This window comes from Canis lupus, chromosome 12, assembly GCF_011100685.1.
Source record: "Canis lupus familiaris isolate Mischka breed German Shepherd chromosome 12, alternate assembly UU_Cfam_GSD_1.0, whole genome shotgun sequence".
In the NCBI taxonomy this organism is placed as follows: domain Eukaryota; kingdom Metazoa; phylum Chordata; class Mammalia; order Carnivora; family Canidae; genus Canis; species Canis lupus.
In genome coordinates, this window is record NC_049233.1 from 24,143,195 (window position 1) to 24,162,263 (window position 19,069).

Sequence of the window (19,069 nt, forward strand, 5' to 3'; positions counted from 1 at the left end):
TCCTACATTCTTAGGGAGGAGATGAGCACCTAATAACATGGATATATTAGCTGTCCCAAGACTGTTTTTAAGGAACAAGAGGGTCTTATATTCCTTGTTTTCTCTCTTTTCCCACTACCAACTATTGAGTTGAGGTAACAACTATCCTTGGTTTGGAATATCACCTCTCGTCTCCAATGTCAATACCAATGTCATCTTTTAAGACACAGTCATGAGAGACCTGGAATAATATTGGGCTCAAAAGAGCTTGCACCTTCTTCTGGAGCTAAGCCTCAGTGTCTGGATTAGTAATTGTCTCCAAACTAGTCTCATGGCACCAAGTCTTGGCCTACTCTCCAATGCCAGTTCAGGTTGTTCTTGATTCTGCAGCCACAGGGTTAAGGCTTACTCTTGGCTGATCTCTCTAGACTCAAGTCATTCCCTTTCTATTCTATGATCAAACCACATGAAGTTCAAGCCATGTGAACCACATGTTCCCCCTCTCCCAAGGTCCTCTATTCAAGCTATTTCTCCCCTTGAAACATTTTCCTCATACTCTGCCCAACATGTCACAGATTAGGTGCTCATTATCTGCTGAATAGAAAGGGGGAAAGAAAGGAAGGAAGGAAGGAAGGAAGGAAGGAAGGAAGGAAGGAAGGAAGGAAGGAAGGAAGGAAGGAAGGAAGGAAGGGAGGGAGGGAAGGAGGGAGGGGGGAAAAAGGAGGAAAGATCAGAAATATGGTCCATGTTTTCATTTGATATGAATGAATTTTAACCTATCATGTCATGTAAAACTTGTCATTTTAGAAAAGTAAATGGTTTCCAATTAGTCTCACTTTCAATAATAATAGAACCCTGGACCACTGCACAAAAGTACCTAGCAACAAGCACAAGCCCAGAGACTACTCAGTGAGAACCTGACATTAAATAGTGAAACTTAGCTTCATCTGCATCATTTCTCTTAAAAATTTTCATGAACTTGACACAACAGAGAATCTCTAAATGTCCCTCCAATGAAAGGAAACAAGCCAACCTATCCCATCTCATAGCACCCTCTGATTTCATTCACAGTATACTGCTAGATGACCCACTTACTGCTAAATGAATTGCAACTGCCTCACTGTGTTGGTCAGCTGAGGCTGTAAATATAAAAAGTCCTCTGAGCAAAGTCAATGCCACCAGACAACTGGGCGGCAGGAACACCCTATTTTTACAGATGTTGTCATGGTTCTGGCATGCACTGTGAACACAAGAACAACCAACTTGCAAAGTTGAGTCAAATATTTCCTAAAAGATTCACTTAAAAAAAAAAGAATGCTTGCATTTTATTCTTCTACACAAGGCAAATAATGTAGCTTTAATATTTTTATTTTTAAAATAATTACAATTTGCTGAAAAGACTAAAAAGTTTAATCAAATTTACTATTTATATAATTTATGTGTAACATTGGAAAAGACAACATCTCTGAAGTTAAGAGAACTAAGATAGGCAGCCTGGGTGGCTCAGAGGTTTGGCGCCGCCTTCAGCCCAGGGCGTGATCCTGGAGATGGGGGATGGAATCCCACATCGGGTTCCCTGCGTGGAGCCTGCTTCTCCCTCTGCCTGTGTCTCTGCCCCGCCCCCTCTCTGTGTCTTTCATGAATAAATAAAATCTTTAAAAAAATAAAAAATAAATAAAAAAAGAGAACTAAGATAATTAGCTTACAGAAAGCTATAAATATACTTCAGGATTAAGGAATCAGGGGAACTCAAACTGAAGATATGCAAAGCCATTTGAAGGACCCCCTCATTTCACTGGTGAGCAAACTAAAGCAACAAGAAGTGAAACAACTCATCCAGGATCTCACAGTATGCTACTAGGAGGCCTACGGTGTGGACTTAAGTCTCCTAAATTCCAGTCCAACATCTGCAAGAAGTTTCTCCTTCATACTTAAAAAAGAAATCTAGAGACACCTGGGTGGCTCAATGGTAGAGCATCTGCCTTCAGCTCAGGGCATGATCCTGGGGTCCTGGCCTCGAGTCCCACATCAGGCCCCTCGCAGGGAGCCTGCTGCTCTCTCTGTCTGTATCTCTCATGAATAAATAAATGAAATCTTTAAGAAAGAAGGGAAAGAAGAAAAAAGAAAAGAAAAGAAGAAGGAAAGGGAAAGGAAGCAAAGGAAAGAAAAGAACAGGAAAGGACCGGACATGACAGGACGAAAGCCCCTCCCCCCCCCCCAAAACCCTCCCCCTACCGCCCCCCTCCCTCCAGCCACCCCTCCCTCCCTCCCCCCCCCTCCCGCACCCTACCCGCACCTCCAACAGACAACTCCACACGCACTCCCGCCCCCTCACCGACCCGCAAACAGCTACCACGAACAAAAACTCTATACTTAAAACTCAAACTAATTTTTCCTCTAGGTCAGTAGCCACAGTGGGTGCCTCCTATCAGTGTACCACATGTTGCAAAAAATTACTATACACACACACATCATGAAAGGGCACCCCCCACCTTTGCCTTAACCCCTGAAGTCCAGCCCTTTTCACTTTTCAGTCTCCATACTGGCCAAGCAGCTGGTACATAGAACTCTACACGTTTTCAGAGGAAGATACACCCCATGGATCTCTCACATAAACTGAAGGTCAGGGGTCACAGAAATATTCCTCAGTAGACTAAACACAACACCTCAACTGACAACCTTTCTACTACAGAGCAGCCAATCTGCTTCCAGGACTACGTTCTCTTCTTCTCTCATACCAAAACAACTATCAATAATGTCTCAGAAATGTACTTGTACTAAGGTGTAAATAACCAATACAAGCTCCAAGAATTGATTATTCCCAGGGGTTGTTTCTGATCTAAAATGCTGACAAAATTTTAAGCTAATTAGGCAGTTACAGGAATATACTGACAGATAATAGGATTCAGTAAATATTTGCTGAAGATATAGTGAGAGGATGAGTGGAGTTGGGGAAACACAAGGGGCAGAGTACTCTGCTTAGGCAGAATGCTGTATGTCCAAAGGAAAAAAACAAATGCTGTTTACAAATTTTGAAAACACATAGCTTTTCTACTCAGCAGATGGTTACAAAGTATTTCCTCTTTTCTACAGCAGCAGAAGACAGTTATAAGATAGAAGTTATCAAGCACTTACAGTCTAATAGGTCCTTTTCACATATATTACCTCATTTAGTGCTCACAACATACCATTCTGCTTCACACATGTAGAAAGTAAGACCTGGGTTAAATTTTAGTCTTCTGATGTAAAATCTCTTAAGTTCTCTTTCTCTTGCTATATCAAATGTATAATTACTCCCTAAAACATTCCAGAAAGAGCTTGACTTATCAGTGAACTATCTCATTTTATAGAAGCAAAAACTGATTTTTTAAGAAGATTTATTTATTTTAGAGAGGGGGGTGCAGAGGGACAGAAAGAGAGAATCTCAAATAGACTCCCAGCTGAGCATGGAGCCCAACGTGAGCTGGATCATAGATCACCACCTGAGCTGAAACCAAGGGTTGGACACTTAACCAACCGAGCTAACCAGGCACTCCGAAGCAAAAACTGATTTAAGGGACACACAGTAAATATAGAAATGATACCTAGTCAAACATTCTTCCTTGCAGAACACAAAATAACTATTGGTTCAGAGGCTTGGACATAAAAATGATATCAAAAGAAATTCAATTCTTTCACATGTTTTTGTTAAATAAAAGAAAAAAGAGAGTTTATATACTCTAAGAGAGTTCAGGTATGAACAAGAATGAAAGCTGCAGGCTAGAAAAGGTGAATCTCAAAATTCTTCTACCTTTGGAGTCTCTTAACGGTTGCACGAGTATAACATTGGAAGGAAGAGCTGTGGAAGGTGGTTATCTATGTTCAATTCCTGATCCCACCACATCCTCACCCTGTGACCTTTCTGGGCCTTAGTTTCCTCTCATGTAAAGTACTTCCTCACAGAGATGTTGAGAGACTGAAATGACACGTGCTTGGGGTTCAGAACAGCACCTGCCCCAGAATGAGCAGAAAAAACTGTATACCATGGTAAGGATGATTGCTTAAACTCTTTTATTCACACTACTTGACACTGTAGTCAGGCAAAAGCAAATTCCATATTGAGTTTGTCAACATAGGCAAATATTTCCAAGCTAAGATGTTTGCTTCCAAGGACAACCTCTTCAAAGATGTTTTAACTATTTTGGCAGAAACAAATGTAATCAACACATTTTTAGTGAGAGCTTCCAAGTTTCAAAAATGTGTGAAAATGCTCCACAGAATATTTTTAACAGCAAAGATGACACAAATATTTTGAATTTCTATCTGGATAAAATTGCCTCCCTAAAAGGAAGAGTTAAATAGAGGATAAAAGCAAAAAGTTGATAAAGTTCAAGTGCTAATGCTCTAAATTAATAGCTACCTTTAGCAAATGCTCATTTATTTGCTATTCAAATATGGGGGAAAATATAAATGTAACTATTTTTCTTGTCCAGCAAAGGTTTTAAACTTTTGCATGTCCTTCATTCAACTGAAAAGATCAGGCATTAATAGAGACCCAAATTCTATGCAACTATTTCATAAGTACATTTTCACAGACTGGTTATAAAAAAAAACAAAAAACAAAACAAAACAAAAAAAAACCTAGCAATGGTAAAATTTTAAAAAATTAATAAGTATTTTTATTTAAAAAGATGAAATGGTTCAGAAAGAACTGAATTAGCCAACTGTAAACCAAATGGCCTTTGTTTTCAAAATCTATAGATCAAAGCTATCATATAAAAGGAAAAACATTCAGGTTTTTCCTAGTGCTTGAATTCTAAGTAAGTGTTTTATGGTCTAAGATTCATAAAAGACTCGTTCAAAGAAAAAAATATCAATTATATTTCAGTGAGTTTGAATATTAATGTATTCTTCCAACATTTTGAGATGTTCTCAAATTTTTAAAGTTTTTATAATATAAAAGTCAATTAAAAACTAATCTCTTCATTACATAGAGATTGATAAAATAATCTGTATAATATCCAAACTCCTTATCTCTCATCCCTCTCTCCTTGGCTTCTTTCCCTGGTTCTTCTTCTTTCCCTGCACTAGACATTGGCTATTCACCAGAGGATTAAAAGGAACACAAGAATAGTTCAGTTTTCATGAGTTAATATGGCTACATAGTATGGTGGGAAGTTAAAGTTATTCATGACTATTATCCCAGAGGTCTAACTTTCAGGTGATTAAGTTTATAGTCATGATCCCTGTTGTTTATTCTAAATAAACAATGGGATATACTGCATGCAGAAAAGAGCTATATTTTATTTCTTTCAGAGTGACTTGTTTTGGTTCAATATATAACAAGGTACATCATAAGTGCTTGATAGAGAAATAAAAGAAGGGAGAAATGGAGGAAGGAGTGAAAACACTAAACAAAATGGTATCCAGTTATATACATGAATTGATAGAAATTTAAAAGTGAAAAAGATGTATATGGGAAAAGGTGGGTAATTGTAACAGGTAAGAAGAGTTCAGCTTGGTAGATACCTGGGTGATATCCAAGCTCTTCCACTTACTGGCTGAGTGACTTAACCAAGTTATTTAACTTTCCTGAGGCTCAGTATCCTCCTCTGTAAAATGGAGCCAAAAATAAAACCATTTCATAGGCTGGCTCCAAAGATCAGATATAATGGTGAAGTGGTTGGCACAGAGTAGGAATCAACAAAAACCATTATTAACAGTAGCATTGTGATCTAGTCCAATGTTCTTCTTTTGAGAATGAAAGGGAGACTTAAAGAAATGAAAAAAGCTGTTGAAGTCATAGCTTTCTGGGGCAAAGCCTGACTAGAACTCAGATCTCCTGCCTTCTGGGCCTATAATCCACACTACTTATCAAAGAAGCTACATTGAGAAGAAAACAAGATACAAATGCTAAGCTAGGATGACGCTGGTTCCCAAAATTTAGTGTTTTTTTTTTTTCTCAAAATTTAGTGTTTTTAAGAAACACATGAGATGGGATGCCTGGGTAACTCAGTGGTTGGGCATCTGCCTTTGGCTCAGAGTGTGATCCCGGAGTCCTGGGATGGAGTCCTGCATTGGGCTCCCTGCAGGGAGCCTGCTTTTCCCACTGCCTGTGTCTCTGCCTCTCTCTGTCTCTCATGAATAAATAAATAAAATCTTAAACAAAAACAAAAAAACACGTGAGAGGGTGCCTGAAACATATGCCATGTTCTCTTAGGCCCAACCAGAAGATACTCTGATCAAGTTAAATCAGGGATAAAGCGTTTCCAGTAAGCATTCCAGATAATTCTACTGTAGAGATTCTGTAGTCACTTGGAAAAGCACTGCTATAGAATAAGAGTAACAAGGGCTCTGTCCCTAGTCTTGGCCATTAGAATCATCTGTGGAGCTCCTTCCTTATCTATTGCATTAGCATCACTGGGTGACATCTAAGAACCTGCATTTTGTAAAAGCTCTTCAGGTGATACCTACATGTGGTCGGTTAGAGAACCAAAGGCCTATAAACAGAAAACAACCAGCTTTGCTGAAGTCAATATAAATCGGCTAGAAAGAGGTGGGATTTGGAATGCCTGGGTAGCTCAGCGGCTGAGCATCTGCCTCCGGTAGAGGGCGTGATCCCGGAGTCCAGGCATCGAGTCCCGCATTGGGCTTCTCCAACTCTGTGCTTCTGCCTGTCTCTCTTTCTCTCTCTCTCCCCCCTCTCTGTCTCATTGTGAATGAATAAATAAAATCTTTAAAAAAAAAGAGAGAGAGAGAGAGAGAGAGGTGGAATTTGTGAAACTAGAGAAGAATGCTTGTGGGAAAAGCTCAAGAGCAAAGGTAGGAGAACTTGTCACAAGGTACAGGAAGCATGTGAGTCTTAGACAAATAAGAAATGTGTCAAGAAGGTGACTGCAATGAGCTCATTACTCCCTGTCCCCAAACACGGCTGCCTTTGTCACCTCTTTTTTTTAACACTCATCCTTCATAGATAAACTTCAACTCCTATAAACATCAAGCCCTGCTCTGACCTCACAGCAATATCCCTTAGAACTTTGACAGTTATTCAAAGCAGGTTGCTGAGTACTTCAACTCGGCTACTGACATTTATTGTTACCTTAAGAACATGATTTAACCTGATTTTTAACTTCTTCATTCTTTAAAAGAAGAACTATTTTGCCTATTTATACAGTTGTGAAGATAAAAGACACACTGGATCTGAAAATCCTTTTTCCAATTCCAAACCAATACACAACTCTAAGATAGTCTTTTTTTTTTTTTAGTTTACAACTCCTGATCCCAGTCAAGATTAACATGATGATGAGATTTTATTCAGTAGGCATTCAAGGAGACCCTGGCTGAATGACCTCCACAGAACCCCTGCATGTAGAAGAGCACGTGAGGTCAGCACAGGAATTCAAGGATTTAAAGAGGAGGATCTGGTCACTCATACTGAAAATGATAAATTTCACAGGACCAGGGAAGTTTAAGTCAGAGGCCTGAACTAATTTAAAGATTAAGAAAAACTCAGAGAGCTGTACATTCTTCAGGTTAACTCAAAGTCATCAATCCCAAATCTGCAGACAAGGGACCAGGAGAAAGAATGGATCAACACGGAAGATGTGAAAAAGGTCTCGAAGGAACAAATAAAAGGAATGCTGGCTAACCAGTCATTTCTGAGATGCAATGCTAATAAAGGGACTGAGTGCTCTCATTTGCATTTAATTCTCCCATTAAAAAAAGTAGAATCCAAAGCTAAAGAATTCTGCACAGGTAATTAAGCAAACAGAACCAAACACTTCCAACGTAACAAGAAGAATGTCCTACAGGGAGTACCCAAGCTATGGGTTCTGACCCTCTGTAAGCTCCAGAATGAAGAGTCTTTATTTGGATTGCAGGGAACTAAAACGTCAAACTCCTATGATAAATAATGACTATCCCATTTGGCTTTGACTCTAGAAGATATGAGGCTTTGTGAAGTACTGCTGTATCACAATTATCTAACAAATCTAATTGGCAGGTTTATGCCTTTTTTTCATGTATACTTTACACTGAAGTTTCAGAAATCTACACCAACTAGGAGGGTAAAAATCCTTGACAGGAGAATAAAACAAGGAAGAAAAAAGGCTTATGAACCACTTAGGAAATGGATTTTAAGAATTTCCATTATCGAAAAAATGTAAGGCTTTCAAGAAGCCACATTATATACAAAAAACAGCTGGAACATGGAGCAAAGCAACTGGTTTCATTCCTAAACACAGAACAGCTAAGTAGTTTCCTTTTGCACTGACAGACTCTTTGCTTTCTTTTCAAAATGTAACCACTGAAAAATGTAAATAAAAAGGCTGCCATAATATTGGCGAGCATAGTAGTATACGTAACAGGAACACCTTCCCAGGGCTCCACAGCTGAGGCCCATGATGATCATCACATTGACCCTAATAATACCTCATTTTATCGCTGTGCAAATGATCTCTGCTGACCTTGCCAAGACTGTTTAACATCACAGACCCCATTTATGTCCAGAGTTTTTGTTAAAAGACAAAGTTAGAGCTTAAACAAAAAGCCATCCACTCTACCCAGTAGTAACATGTAGAGGCTGTTTGGGTAATGCCTGTCTCAAGCAAGTAAATAAATATTCACTTATATCTTAAAGATAAGTGAAAAACCCCGAGAAGTAACTTATCTAAAGCTATCAGCGTTAGGACTAAAGATCTAAACTTCCTGGCAGTTGGTGTCATACAGAAATTCCTAGGACATATTACCCAAATGATTTCTGATGTGGGGGGGGGGGGAACTACAGAATAACTCGTAACAAAGAGACAAAAGAGATTTGGGAGATTTTGTTTGTGATACACACACAAGTACAAAATTAAAAGCAATTATGTGAGTGTTCCTGTGTATGAAAACTGGTAGAAAACTGGAACTAGCTTTCCAAAATTATGGATCAGCCAGTCAGGACTGACTGGTAATAGTATTGTATTCTCCCAACATCTGTCACAGAGCTATTATCTTCTCATGACTGCTTTCTGATGCAGCTTTTGCCGATACTGCAGCAAAGTGTCCAAAGTCTCTTCCATAAGAAAAGTCAAGGAATGTGAAGTAGAGAACTTCAAAAGATGTATGTTCTCTTAAAGTAATGTTTTTCTAAGTTTCTTAAAGTGATGTTTTCTAAGTTTCCCAACTATAACAAAAATGTACTGAGGTTTAAACTGTGATCAAAGAATGTGGATATTACAGAAAATAAAAATCATAATAATCGAACCTAAGATTACAAATAACAAAATGCACCAATATCTCTCCAACTTTCACATAAATTAATACAAAAACAACTATTAAAATAGGCAATACAAAACCTCAGACAGATACGAGCACCTGAGTCCTTCTTTGCATCTTAAAGTCAGATTCTATGTTTCACTTACCTCATTTCCAACTGTGTCCTTGGAAGCAGAGGACACAGTGGTACAGAAGGAATGACATCTCTTTTTTTCAAAGTGAAAATGGCATATTTCATGGGGGCAAAATCTCTCCGTGTTTTGCTTTCCTTGAACACTGCTATAATTTTTGGATGGGTCTTCAGAAAACCCACTTTTTCCAAATAATCTCTCTGTACCACAGTGAATGGAACTTAAGCTGCCTGCCTTTCGTAAAGTAAAAACACTAGTTTTTCTTTGGAATGTTATTTCTCTCTTGCTGACATCATCTAAATGTTCCTTCTTCTCTGCACAATGTGGAGTGCTGTCCTTTTCTGAAATCCTTTCCTCCAGATCACTAACTTTTACTTCTGTGTCACTGTTGTTAGCAGGAGAAGTGTCCACATGGTGAGACAGACTGCTTGCAGCACTCGGCACAAGTTTCTGTTTAACATCATCAACTACAACTTGTGTCTTCTGAGGAATACCACCTCCCAGTGTGGGGTCCAGGGTAGCAGATTCCTCCCGTACCAGTCCCCGGAGGAAAAGAGCTGGCTGTTCTTTTGAGAGCTGAATGCCACTCTTCTTCTTGCCTTCATTTTCCTCATCTGGCTCTGCTGACTTTGTATCACCTACAGTTGTCTTGATTGGCTTTCTCCTGAAATATTTTCTTCCTGGAGAGTGTTTTTTAGGGCTCAAAGGAGTTTTGGCAAGATCTAAATACCGTTCTTCTTTCTCAGCTCTTACACATCCACAGACATTCCCCATTTGATTTGCAGGAAATCACAGTTCCACAGATTCACTCATTTCAAAATCCAGGGCTTACTTCGATCTTCTAGATCAGTCTGAAAATTCCATTCTGACCTCTAATTCCTCAGACTTTGTGACCATCCTCTTCAACATGAGGCCATTTTGCTTATGAGAAAAGCACATGCAAGAAATGCCATGGCATCTTGCCCAGCTGGGTCCCTGTGTCTCATTAGACACTGTGGCTTATTTCTGGCCACCAATCCTCTTAGACAAACACTACTGCTCACTGCAAAATTATAACGCTGATAGGCTTTCGAAGTAAACGCTCCGATTTATTGTACGAGAACTCTGACCCTTTGCTTTAACTTTGTTTTCTGAAATGCAGTTACACTACCAAAGTCTGCATTAACCTTTGAAACTATTGGTGACTCAACAAATCTGAGAGCAAACAGAAGGCAAATACCCAATCAAGAGTCCTTTAAGCAAAATGTCTTTCAAATGTAGGTTTCAGAAAGTCTCTAACATATAATTTTTTTCTTAAAAAACACCAACTAATTTTGGTACTTGCAAAAACAAACAAACAAAAAAAGCTCAAAAGTCTCTGTAAATTATACTAAGACTTTTCCAAAACAACAGCCATTAAAAAACAAAAACAGAATGATTCGATAGCTGAAGGAAAGATAATAAATGCTGAATTCCTAAAATACTCGATAAAAATTACCTCTAAAATCAATCTTTTGATTGATTTTATATTATAATATTTTTCATAATTTTTATAATATTTATAAATTATAATATTTTTCATATTACATACTGCATTTTTCATATTTCATATTAAATTTTCATATGAATAAATTTCCAAGCCATTTTCCTTATGTGATCATTAGGATTTTCACATAAGCAAATTGATCAATTTTATGATTTGAAGCATGACATGCTCAGCCAGAAGAAACACATAAATGTGTTTCTTATACATGAATGAAGGCAGTTTAACTTCATAGGTAAACTCATATAATCGTCCCTAGTTAAATATTACGTAATTTTACTAGGACCTTGCTGTAAAAGTAGTAAATCAGTATGGGGCCTGATTATCCAAGGTATGCATATTTCTAATACTGAGTCACAGATATGGTAATAAGAAATTAGTATGGCATGACTGGACTTACGTGTAAGCAGGTATCATCTGACTAAGTAGAAAAACATGATGATTCCCATTCTCTAGGTAGTCTTTAGACTGATCACAAGATGGAACTCATTATATTTTTCTAAATAAGAATATTCAATTAAGCAGGCAAGTTAGCAATGTTGCTGATACTTGTCAATGATAGGCCTGCATGATAATTAATCATTCAAGAGAATATTAAACAATCTCCAATGGCAAAATTTAATATTCTAGAAGACAAGCTGGCAAAAATAAAGCCTTATATTTGGTTTATTTTTAATTTTATTTCAATGTCTTCATTGGCAATGGAACATTATCCACAAAAATGTAAAAGCATAATGGCTGGTATTTGTACTGGCAAGATAAAGGCACAACCACTGAAGTGCATCCCATCCACCCCTTCTTCCAGCCATGCCAAACTCACCAACTGTCCATTTCCAGGCCATCGCACACTGTTCCCTCTCCCAGAAAAAGGACCAAACTTTAGTCTCTGCCTGGTAGCTGGCATTCATTCTGCAAAGTCTATCTCTAGTATCAATGAAAATTTCCTCTATTCTTTACCACTTCCTGATCCTACCACAATACTCCCTCCCCTATATCTCTTGCTTATGTTGTGACAGATTCATCATCAGATTATATTTACGAACATTCTCTCAATAGATATAACATACTTCATTATCCTGGCATCTCTGGATCTAGTATATGGTAGTTACTGACAGAGGACTACTGTGTTGATGCTTACGCACAGACAGCCTGATTGGAAAAGAGATTCAATTTGGGATGCTCATTACAAATACTTTTTAAATAATAAATTGATCTTCTGAAATTACTTCCCTTATTTATATAAAGTATAAAGAAAAAAATAAAAAAGGCCCAGTCACTTGGAGTGAGGATGATCATCACTACTATAAAAAGACTTATATTCTTGGCATGACCAGTAAAATCATCCTAATCCTAAATTATCATAGTACTAAGAAAAGTTATTTCATTTAAATAAGAGGAACAACAACAAATAAATAAATAAATAAATAAATAAATAAATAAATAAATAAATAAGAGGAACACTTTTATTTTACCAAAGCATTGTGCTGTTTCACTTTAAACAGATCTGGATCTAATTTTTAAATACTGGTGATAAATTAATTCATAGTATCTTGTCATGTGGGTCCTAAAATACACAGATTCCATAATACGTGCCATAGGATCATTAGGATTATATTACAAATATTTCCGTGGCTGGTCTTCCTTTTTCCTCCAGAACTGAAATGCAAAGAGTTTCTTGACATATAATTCTTTTTGAATGAACTTTTGCTTTAAATTTCTTCAAACTTAGGATCTAATTCCTAACCATTTACTCACATTTTGGTCTGTCATTTCCTGGTTTCTGTTCCCAGTGGCCTGGGAGTGTTTCCTCCAATGTCTCCAAGGTCCTCCTTCTAGGTAAAACTAGTACTCAGTCTTCACTTTCTCTTGCTCTTTAGCACCATTTTGTACTGCTCACCATTCTTTTCTACTTGATATTCTCTTCCTCCCAATTCAGTAACACTACTTTTTCTTGTTGTTCCATTCATCTCCCCAAATGTTTCTTTTTCTGTTTCCCAAGATGGATCTTCTTCCTCCTGCATCCCAAATCATGGGCTTTCCCCAGATTTCTGTCCTTAGCTCTCAGCTCTTCTCCACACATGCTCTTCTCTTGAATCCTCTAAAGAATTCTTCCCTCCAATGGATTCAGTGACCATTTTTATACTGATAACTCTAAGTGTATTACCTGTAGCTGACTTCCCAGCTCTGCTCACGTATCTCCAAGTGCTCAGCACACAGATACACAGGATGTCCACCAGGCCATCAAACTCACTGGGACAGTCATTTTTGTTCTTTCTCCCCTGACCAGCACCCTGTTTCTCTTGGTCATCTACTCGTTTGTTGTTTGTTTTATATCTCAGGCTGAACAGTTCAGAGTCATCTTTAACCTCTCTCCTTCACCGTCTGTGTCCTGTTGCCAAGTCCATTCCTTTCCCTCTTCAAAATGTCATCCATTGGATACAGATTTTTTTATCCCCATCTGAGTCCTGGCCTTTATCACTCCACTCAGAGAATACCACTTCAGCTTCTTAGCTTTATCTCCCTAACTACAGATCCTGCTCATTTCAATTTACTTTACATAAAATTGATAAGATTCAGTGTTCTAAAACATCATTTTTCAAGTTCAGAATGGTTAAGTGATGTACCCAATGTCATCAACTGCCATAAGTAAAGAGTCAATAGTGTCACTTAGCTCTGCCTCCCACCACAGCCTGGGTGCTTTCCTACTGCCCCACAGTGCTCTTATTCTGATATTCAAATTCAGCCTGTCTCAGCCTGTCTCACAATTCTGTCGGTAATCATGGGATTGGCTCCCTGTTCCGACTGGCCTTTAATCCTTCCATGTGGGGTTTCTGCAGTTTCAAACCTGCTAGAAGTTCTGGTACCTGATCCACTGAGGACTAATTAAAGGATCCCTGAGAATACTGCTGAGGATCTCCACATGAAATCTGCTTTTAAGCCAGTTTTATTTAGTCTTAAACCAATTCTAGAAACAAAGTCTGGCCCCATGCCCAAATCCCTACCTTGCTTTAGTGCTCAATCCCCTAGTTCCCTAAGGAAGGGGTGCTCTAGTAATGGGGGCCCTCAGATCTTTGGGGTCCTGCCTCCAGGTCCTGTTACTGGATCTCCCTGACAGCAAAAGCCCAGCTGAGGGAATGTTTACCTACATTAGCTACCCTGTAGTCTGGCTGGTGACAACCTGCTTGCCTGGGTCTCTTCCAATATCCTACTGCTGCAATTTTGTTCAGCTGCCTGTTCAAGTCCTGGAAACAACCTAGACTATAATTCCTACAGCTTTCCATACCTGTCAAATTTATCCTGTTCCCAAATGATCTCCAGGTAGATTATTTTCCACCATTTCCTTACAAACCTTAAATCCCAGAAAATTTTTACAAATTAAGAAATAAGTCTTACTCCTCTCATGATTTGGTTCAAAACCTCACGGGGCATCTGGGTGACTCAGTTGCTTAAGTGTCTGCCTTCAGCTCAGGTCACGATCTCAGGGTCCTGAGATCCAGCCCTACATCATGCTCTCTGCTCAGCAAAGAACCTACTTCTCCCTCTCCCTCTGCCTGCTGCTCACCCTGCTTGTGCGCACACTCTCTCTCAAATAAATAAAAGCTTTAAAAATTTTTTTTCAAAACCTCAGCTCCTTTCTAAAGCTAGCAAACTACTACTCTTCCTCTTCCATGGGCCAACTGAACAGTAGTCAATCAGTATGATTTGCTGCATGGCTACTTGGGTCAGGCTCTGAGCTGCACACAGAACACCGCATAAGCAGGAAAAAGGTTAATAAACTAAAGCATGTTCCAGAGTTAGGATTCACCTTAAATCAAATAAAGATGATATTTTTCAAAATGTTATCATTTTACAAAAAAGTAAAAATCCAAATCAGCCCTCAATGAGTATAGAGGTATAGATAAATCAGTTAATAAATCTGCATTTACTAGGGACACATGGGTGACTGAGTCAGTTAAGCCTCAGACTCTCGGTATCTGATCTCACAGTGGCGGCAGGATCAAGCTAGGGACTCCAGGTAGCCTTCAGATTTTTTCTCCCTCCCCTTCTGCCCCTCACAACTTGCATTCTCTCTCTCTCAAATAAAAAAAAAATTAAATCTTAAAAAAAAAAAATCCGCATTTACTCTCCTCTGATGTAGTTTGAGAAAGCACAGCCCTATACAAGATATGGCTACTTCTAATTCAGGAGCTCCCTTTATGATAATTATACTGCCATCTAGTGTCTACCAACAGGAAAAAAGTAGTTCTCACAGATGAGAAACTAGACTACTGATAACAACCATTCTAGGAATGAATCATAAAATGTTCAAGTATCTAAATCAAGGAATACTGTCCAATAAGCAAAAGAAATGTGTCTGCATTCTGTAAGAAGAAATCCTGGTCTTCCAACACTGAGACTGACTCTGTAAAAGCATGAAGTGGAATAAAACTCAAAATGGTGGCATGAATGCTTCAGCAAGACTCCATTTCAAACTAAGTAACCTTTTTATTCTCTTCCACAAAACTTCCCTCCTCCTCCCTTCTTAGCTTTCTGTTTCAGGAACCAGGAGCCACCATGAAAACATGATGAATGTGGCTGACTGCATATACACAATTCCTGTCCAAACCAGCTAGATCCTGTATTTCCCTATAAAACCAGGGAACCCTTTCTCCAAGGTGGCCCTGAAATTTGGAAGGACTTAGCCTGCTGCAGCCTCCTTTGCCTAGCAAAGCAATAAAGCCATCGTTCCTCTTTATAACCAAACTCTTGTATTCACATTACATATTTTGGCTCCCCTCACTGAGGTCAGTTTTTGAGAAGATTACAAGCTCATCAACACTAGGAAACAGGACACCAGGTTCACGGGCAGTATACTACTTGAAAGGAAAAATTCAACTACATCGTTTAAGAAAAGAAGCCTGAAATTTATTTTCTTCGATAGGACATAAATGTACAATTCATGCTTCATATTAACCACTTGAAAATCAGCAATGAGAGGCTAAAAGAAATGACAATTAAGAAAAATTAACCTTAACCTAAAAAAAAAATAAAGAAAAGAAAAAAAAAAGAAAAATTAAGCTTACCTGAAAGTGCAAAATTATTGTCCATATTAATCCCAAAGTCAACTTGGGATTTCCATCTGTTATGTCATCATTTCTAATATTCACTAATTTCACCTGTGTTATAATGGGAAAAAGAGATTAAGCTAACTTTTTCAAACCAGCATACAAGTTATCTTTACTTACATAAAAGCAATTCTAAATTACACAAAGAAGAAAACTAAGTGATCTGAATACCAGTAATCCTCAAAATACTATCTTACTCCTATCTCCACTCATTTTAGATTGTAAATTATAGCGTAACCAACAAGGAAAAAATAAGTGTTACTCTGGTTTTTCTTCTAGAATAAGGATTAAAAGTACTCACTTCTCAAAAGGAAAATACAACTCAAGTTGAGAATTCTTAAATACTTGAGATTTTCAAATTAAATATAATTTTGTCACTGAAAATGAGCTTTATTTTACTCTTCCATTAAGTAAAAAACTGTTCCAAACCATAAAATAGTTTAATACCTTTATCATACTTCTGTCATAAAGTGAGGGGGGGGGCTAGCATCATTTTTCTACTTAACTACCATAAATTGTTACCAAGATAAGTAAACATATACCGCTAGATATTTGGAAGGCTCAGATATAAAAATAATACTCAGACTTAAAGCTTATTAACTATCAAATTATGTATTTTCAGGTAAACACAGGCAGTAATGATACCTATCATTTACATCCTGTATATAAATAATTAAATATCATGAATTAAATACAATAATAACTAACATCTTACTTCCTGGACAAAACACTGCCAAAAACATTTCAGAAAAAGAAACATAATTAACCATCAGTCCTTCTGGAAACTTCTACTAGAATTAAGAATAATAAGGTAAATAAAAATAAGATTGAACCAATTTAAGTACTGTTTATTAGAGTTTAAAAAATAAAAGCATTTTAATGTTCATAATAAACTAAATAAATGAATAATAAAAAATAATGTTTACCTCTCCCCATTTCCCTCCCTTCCTTTTTTCCTTACTCCGTTACTAAGCAAAATGTTGCCACCTCTGATTGCTCATTGTTTTCAGTAACTTTCCATTCTCCTGATGTTTTTTCCTTTTTTCTACTAATCGAAAAAGTACCAACACTTTGGCTTATACCACTACAAGTACTACAATGCCACCAAATCAAGATTGTATCCAATATGGTGCACATTCTTTAACATTTCTTCTAAAACCTCAAGGAATTGGAGACTATTGTCAGACATACTGTTTTATTTTTAATGACTTCTGATTACCCAATATTGTCTACTTATAAAAAATAAAATATCGCCTTACCACTACTAAGGATTAAAAATGCTTACACTAAAATTCTTTTTAAGTATTACATAAGCTATTTTTTATAAAAATAACTTTGTACACTAAGTATAAATAATGAAGTATTGCCCCACTACTAAGAACTGTTCATAGGCATTCTTAACATTCTGTTGCTACTAAAATGTCATTAACTTCCTAAGCAAAGCATTCCAATTCTAACCAAAGGAAATCAGTAGCTCTTATTCAGATGGAAATGTAGCCACTTATAATTCCTCTGCACTTATACTTACTATTAACTTCTTTTTTTCTATGGAGCAAATGTTTGAAAATATTTTTAAATGTTTATCTCACAAAAGCACAAATTTCATCATTATAATTCACAAATTTAACCTTTTCATCCCCTGACATGTTTCTATATAGATTTACTCAGTCACATATGTTTATATGATTATAGTAATTGAAAAACATCGTACCTGGCGTCTTTTCAAATAATCAAGTGCAATTTGTACATTCTGTAGTCTGTGAAAACGCATCCGACCTTTTTCTCTGGGCTAAGAACAGAAAAATGCAGGGTATAAAAAAACTTACAGTTTCTGGTACTATTGACCATGCTAAATACACTTATGATAATTATAGCCTATATATATATTTTATGCTCATCTTAACATGTCAAAACAGTATTTATTATTCAGATAAGCCCATTAGATTTTTTAAAGATACTTTTAATTATTTTGTATTATCTAAAATTGAATTTAAACAGCTAAGGGATTTCTCCGAATATGTTTTATTTAAACATATGCTTTGTTTTATTTAAACAAAAGGAAAAGAAAAAATACCACAGAATATATAGACTTTTTATAGTCACTATACTACAATTCTAGCCTACAGTTTATTAACTTTGGATGCACAGAATTAAATACCATTCCCCATTTTGCCTTCTTAATAAACTCTATTGTCAAGTGGGTTTTAATAATTATATATGTATGGCATGTTAATGAAAATGAAGTAAAGTAGCATGCAGTTAGTATAAAAGTTGCCAAGAGGGAAGAGAGAGTTTTACTTAGCCACGATAGAGGAAGAGAGAAAAGTAATTAAAGTCACTTAGTATATTTCCTCTTTATTTTATTTTAGCTTTTTCACAAAATCAGTTGGACTCTTAATAGTTTTACAATGCATGGGGATGGACATGATTATTTACTGTCTCAGGAAAACTAGCAACCCATAATTCTTTTCCTTCGTGCAGTTTTCCTTGAGAAGTATTACAAGTTTGCAGAAGAAAAACATAAGGAGATAGAGCTGAGAAGATGCTTAACAAAAATACAAAGAATGGAGTTGAAATTTACCACATAAAATCTTCCAAAAGGAAGAAAAGGGGAAAAAATGACAGCTTAGCTTCTCAAATATGAATAGGTTATTGAAGCCAAAGGCACCATAATGAAACAGACAGCACACTACAGAATGGAAAAATAGGTTCTATATAACAGGTAGAAATACTGTTGATGAATTTATCCACTGGATCCAAATAAAAGCATAATTTCCAATGAAATCAGGGGCACTTGGGATGTAGATGACAAAAGAAGCATATCTATCTTGCAAAGGTGGGCTGAAGTCAACTAAGTGTCTGCAAAGGAGGGCTGAAGTCAACTAAGTGTCATGAAGATGAAACAGCTTTGAAGGTTCTACCAGGACTCCAAATTTTAAAACCTTCCCCACTTATAAATAAAACAAGACATAGAAAATCAAATGTCCATCAAATACCTATTGCCAATATGACTTAAAGCATAAATTTAAATAGTAAATAAATTTCGCTAAGTCCTTTCAAATAAAGCAACAGCTGCCACATTTGAAATATAAATT

At 37.1% G+C, this 19,069-nt stretch overlaps 1 protein-coding gene across 24 annotated transcripts in view; it reads right to left on the reverse strand.

Annotated features, from left to right (window-relative positions):
* The window catches only part of DST (dystonin), a 480,589-nt gene that overhangs the window by 200,103 nt on the left and 261,417 nt on the right, over positions 1 to 19,069 (reverse strand). For 23 of the 24 annotated variants that reach the window (XM_038554403.1, XM_038554389.1, XM_038554383.1 and 20 more), the window contains 2 exons: positions 17,686 to 17,763; positions 15,933 to 16,025 (listed from right to left, as the gene is read on the reverse strand). In XM_038554403.1, coding sequence (XP_038410331.1) covers positions 15,933 to 16,025; positions 17,686 to 17,763 — 171 coding nt within the window. Of the gene's footprint in view, positions 1 to 9,362; positions 10,241 to 15,932; positions 16,026 to 17,685; positions 17,764 to 19,069 lie in introns of those variants that run through there. The other variant, XM_038554388.1, reaches the window with a different exon arrangement.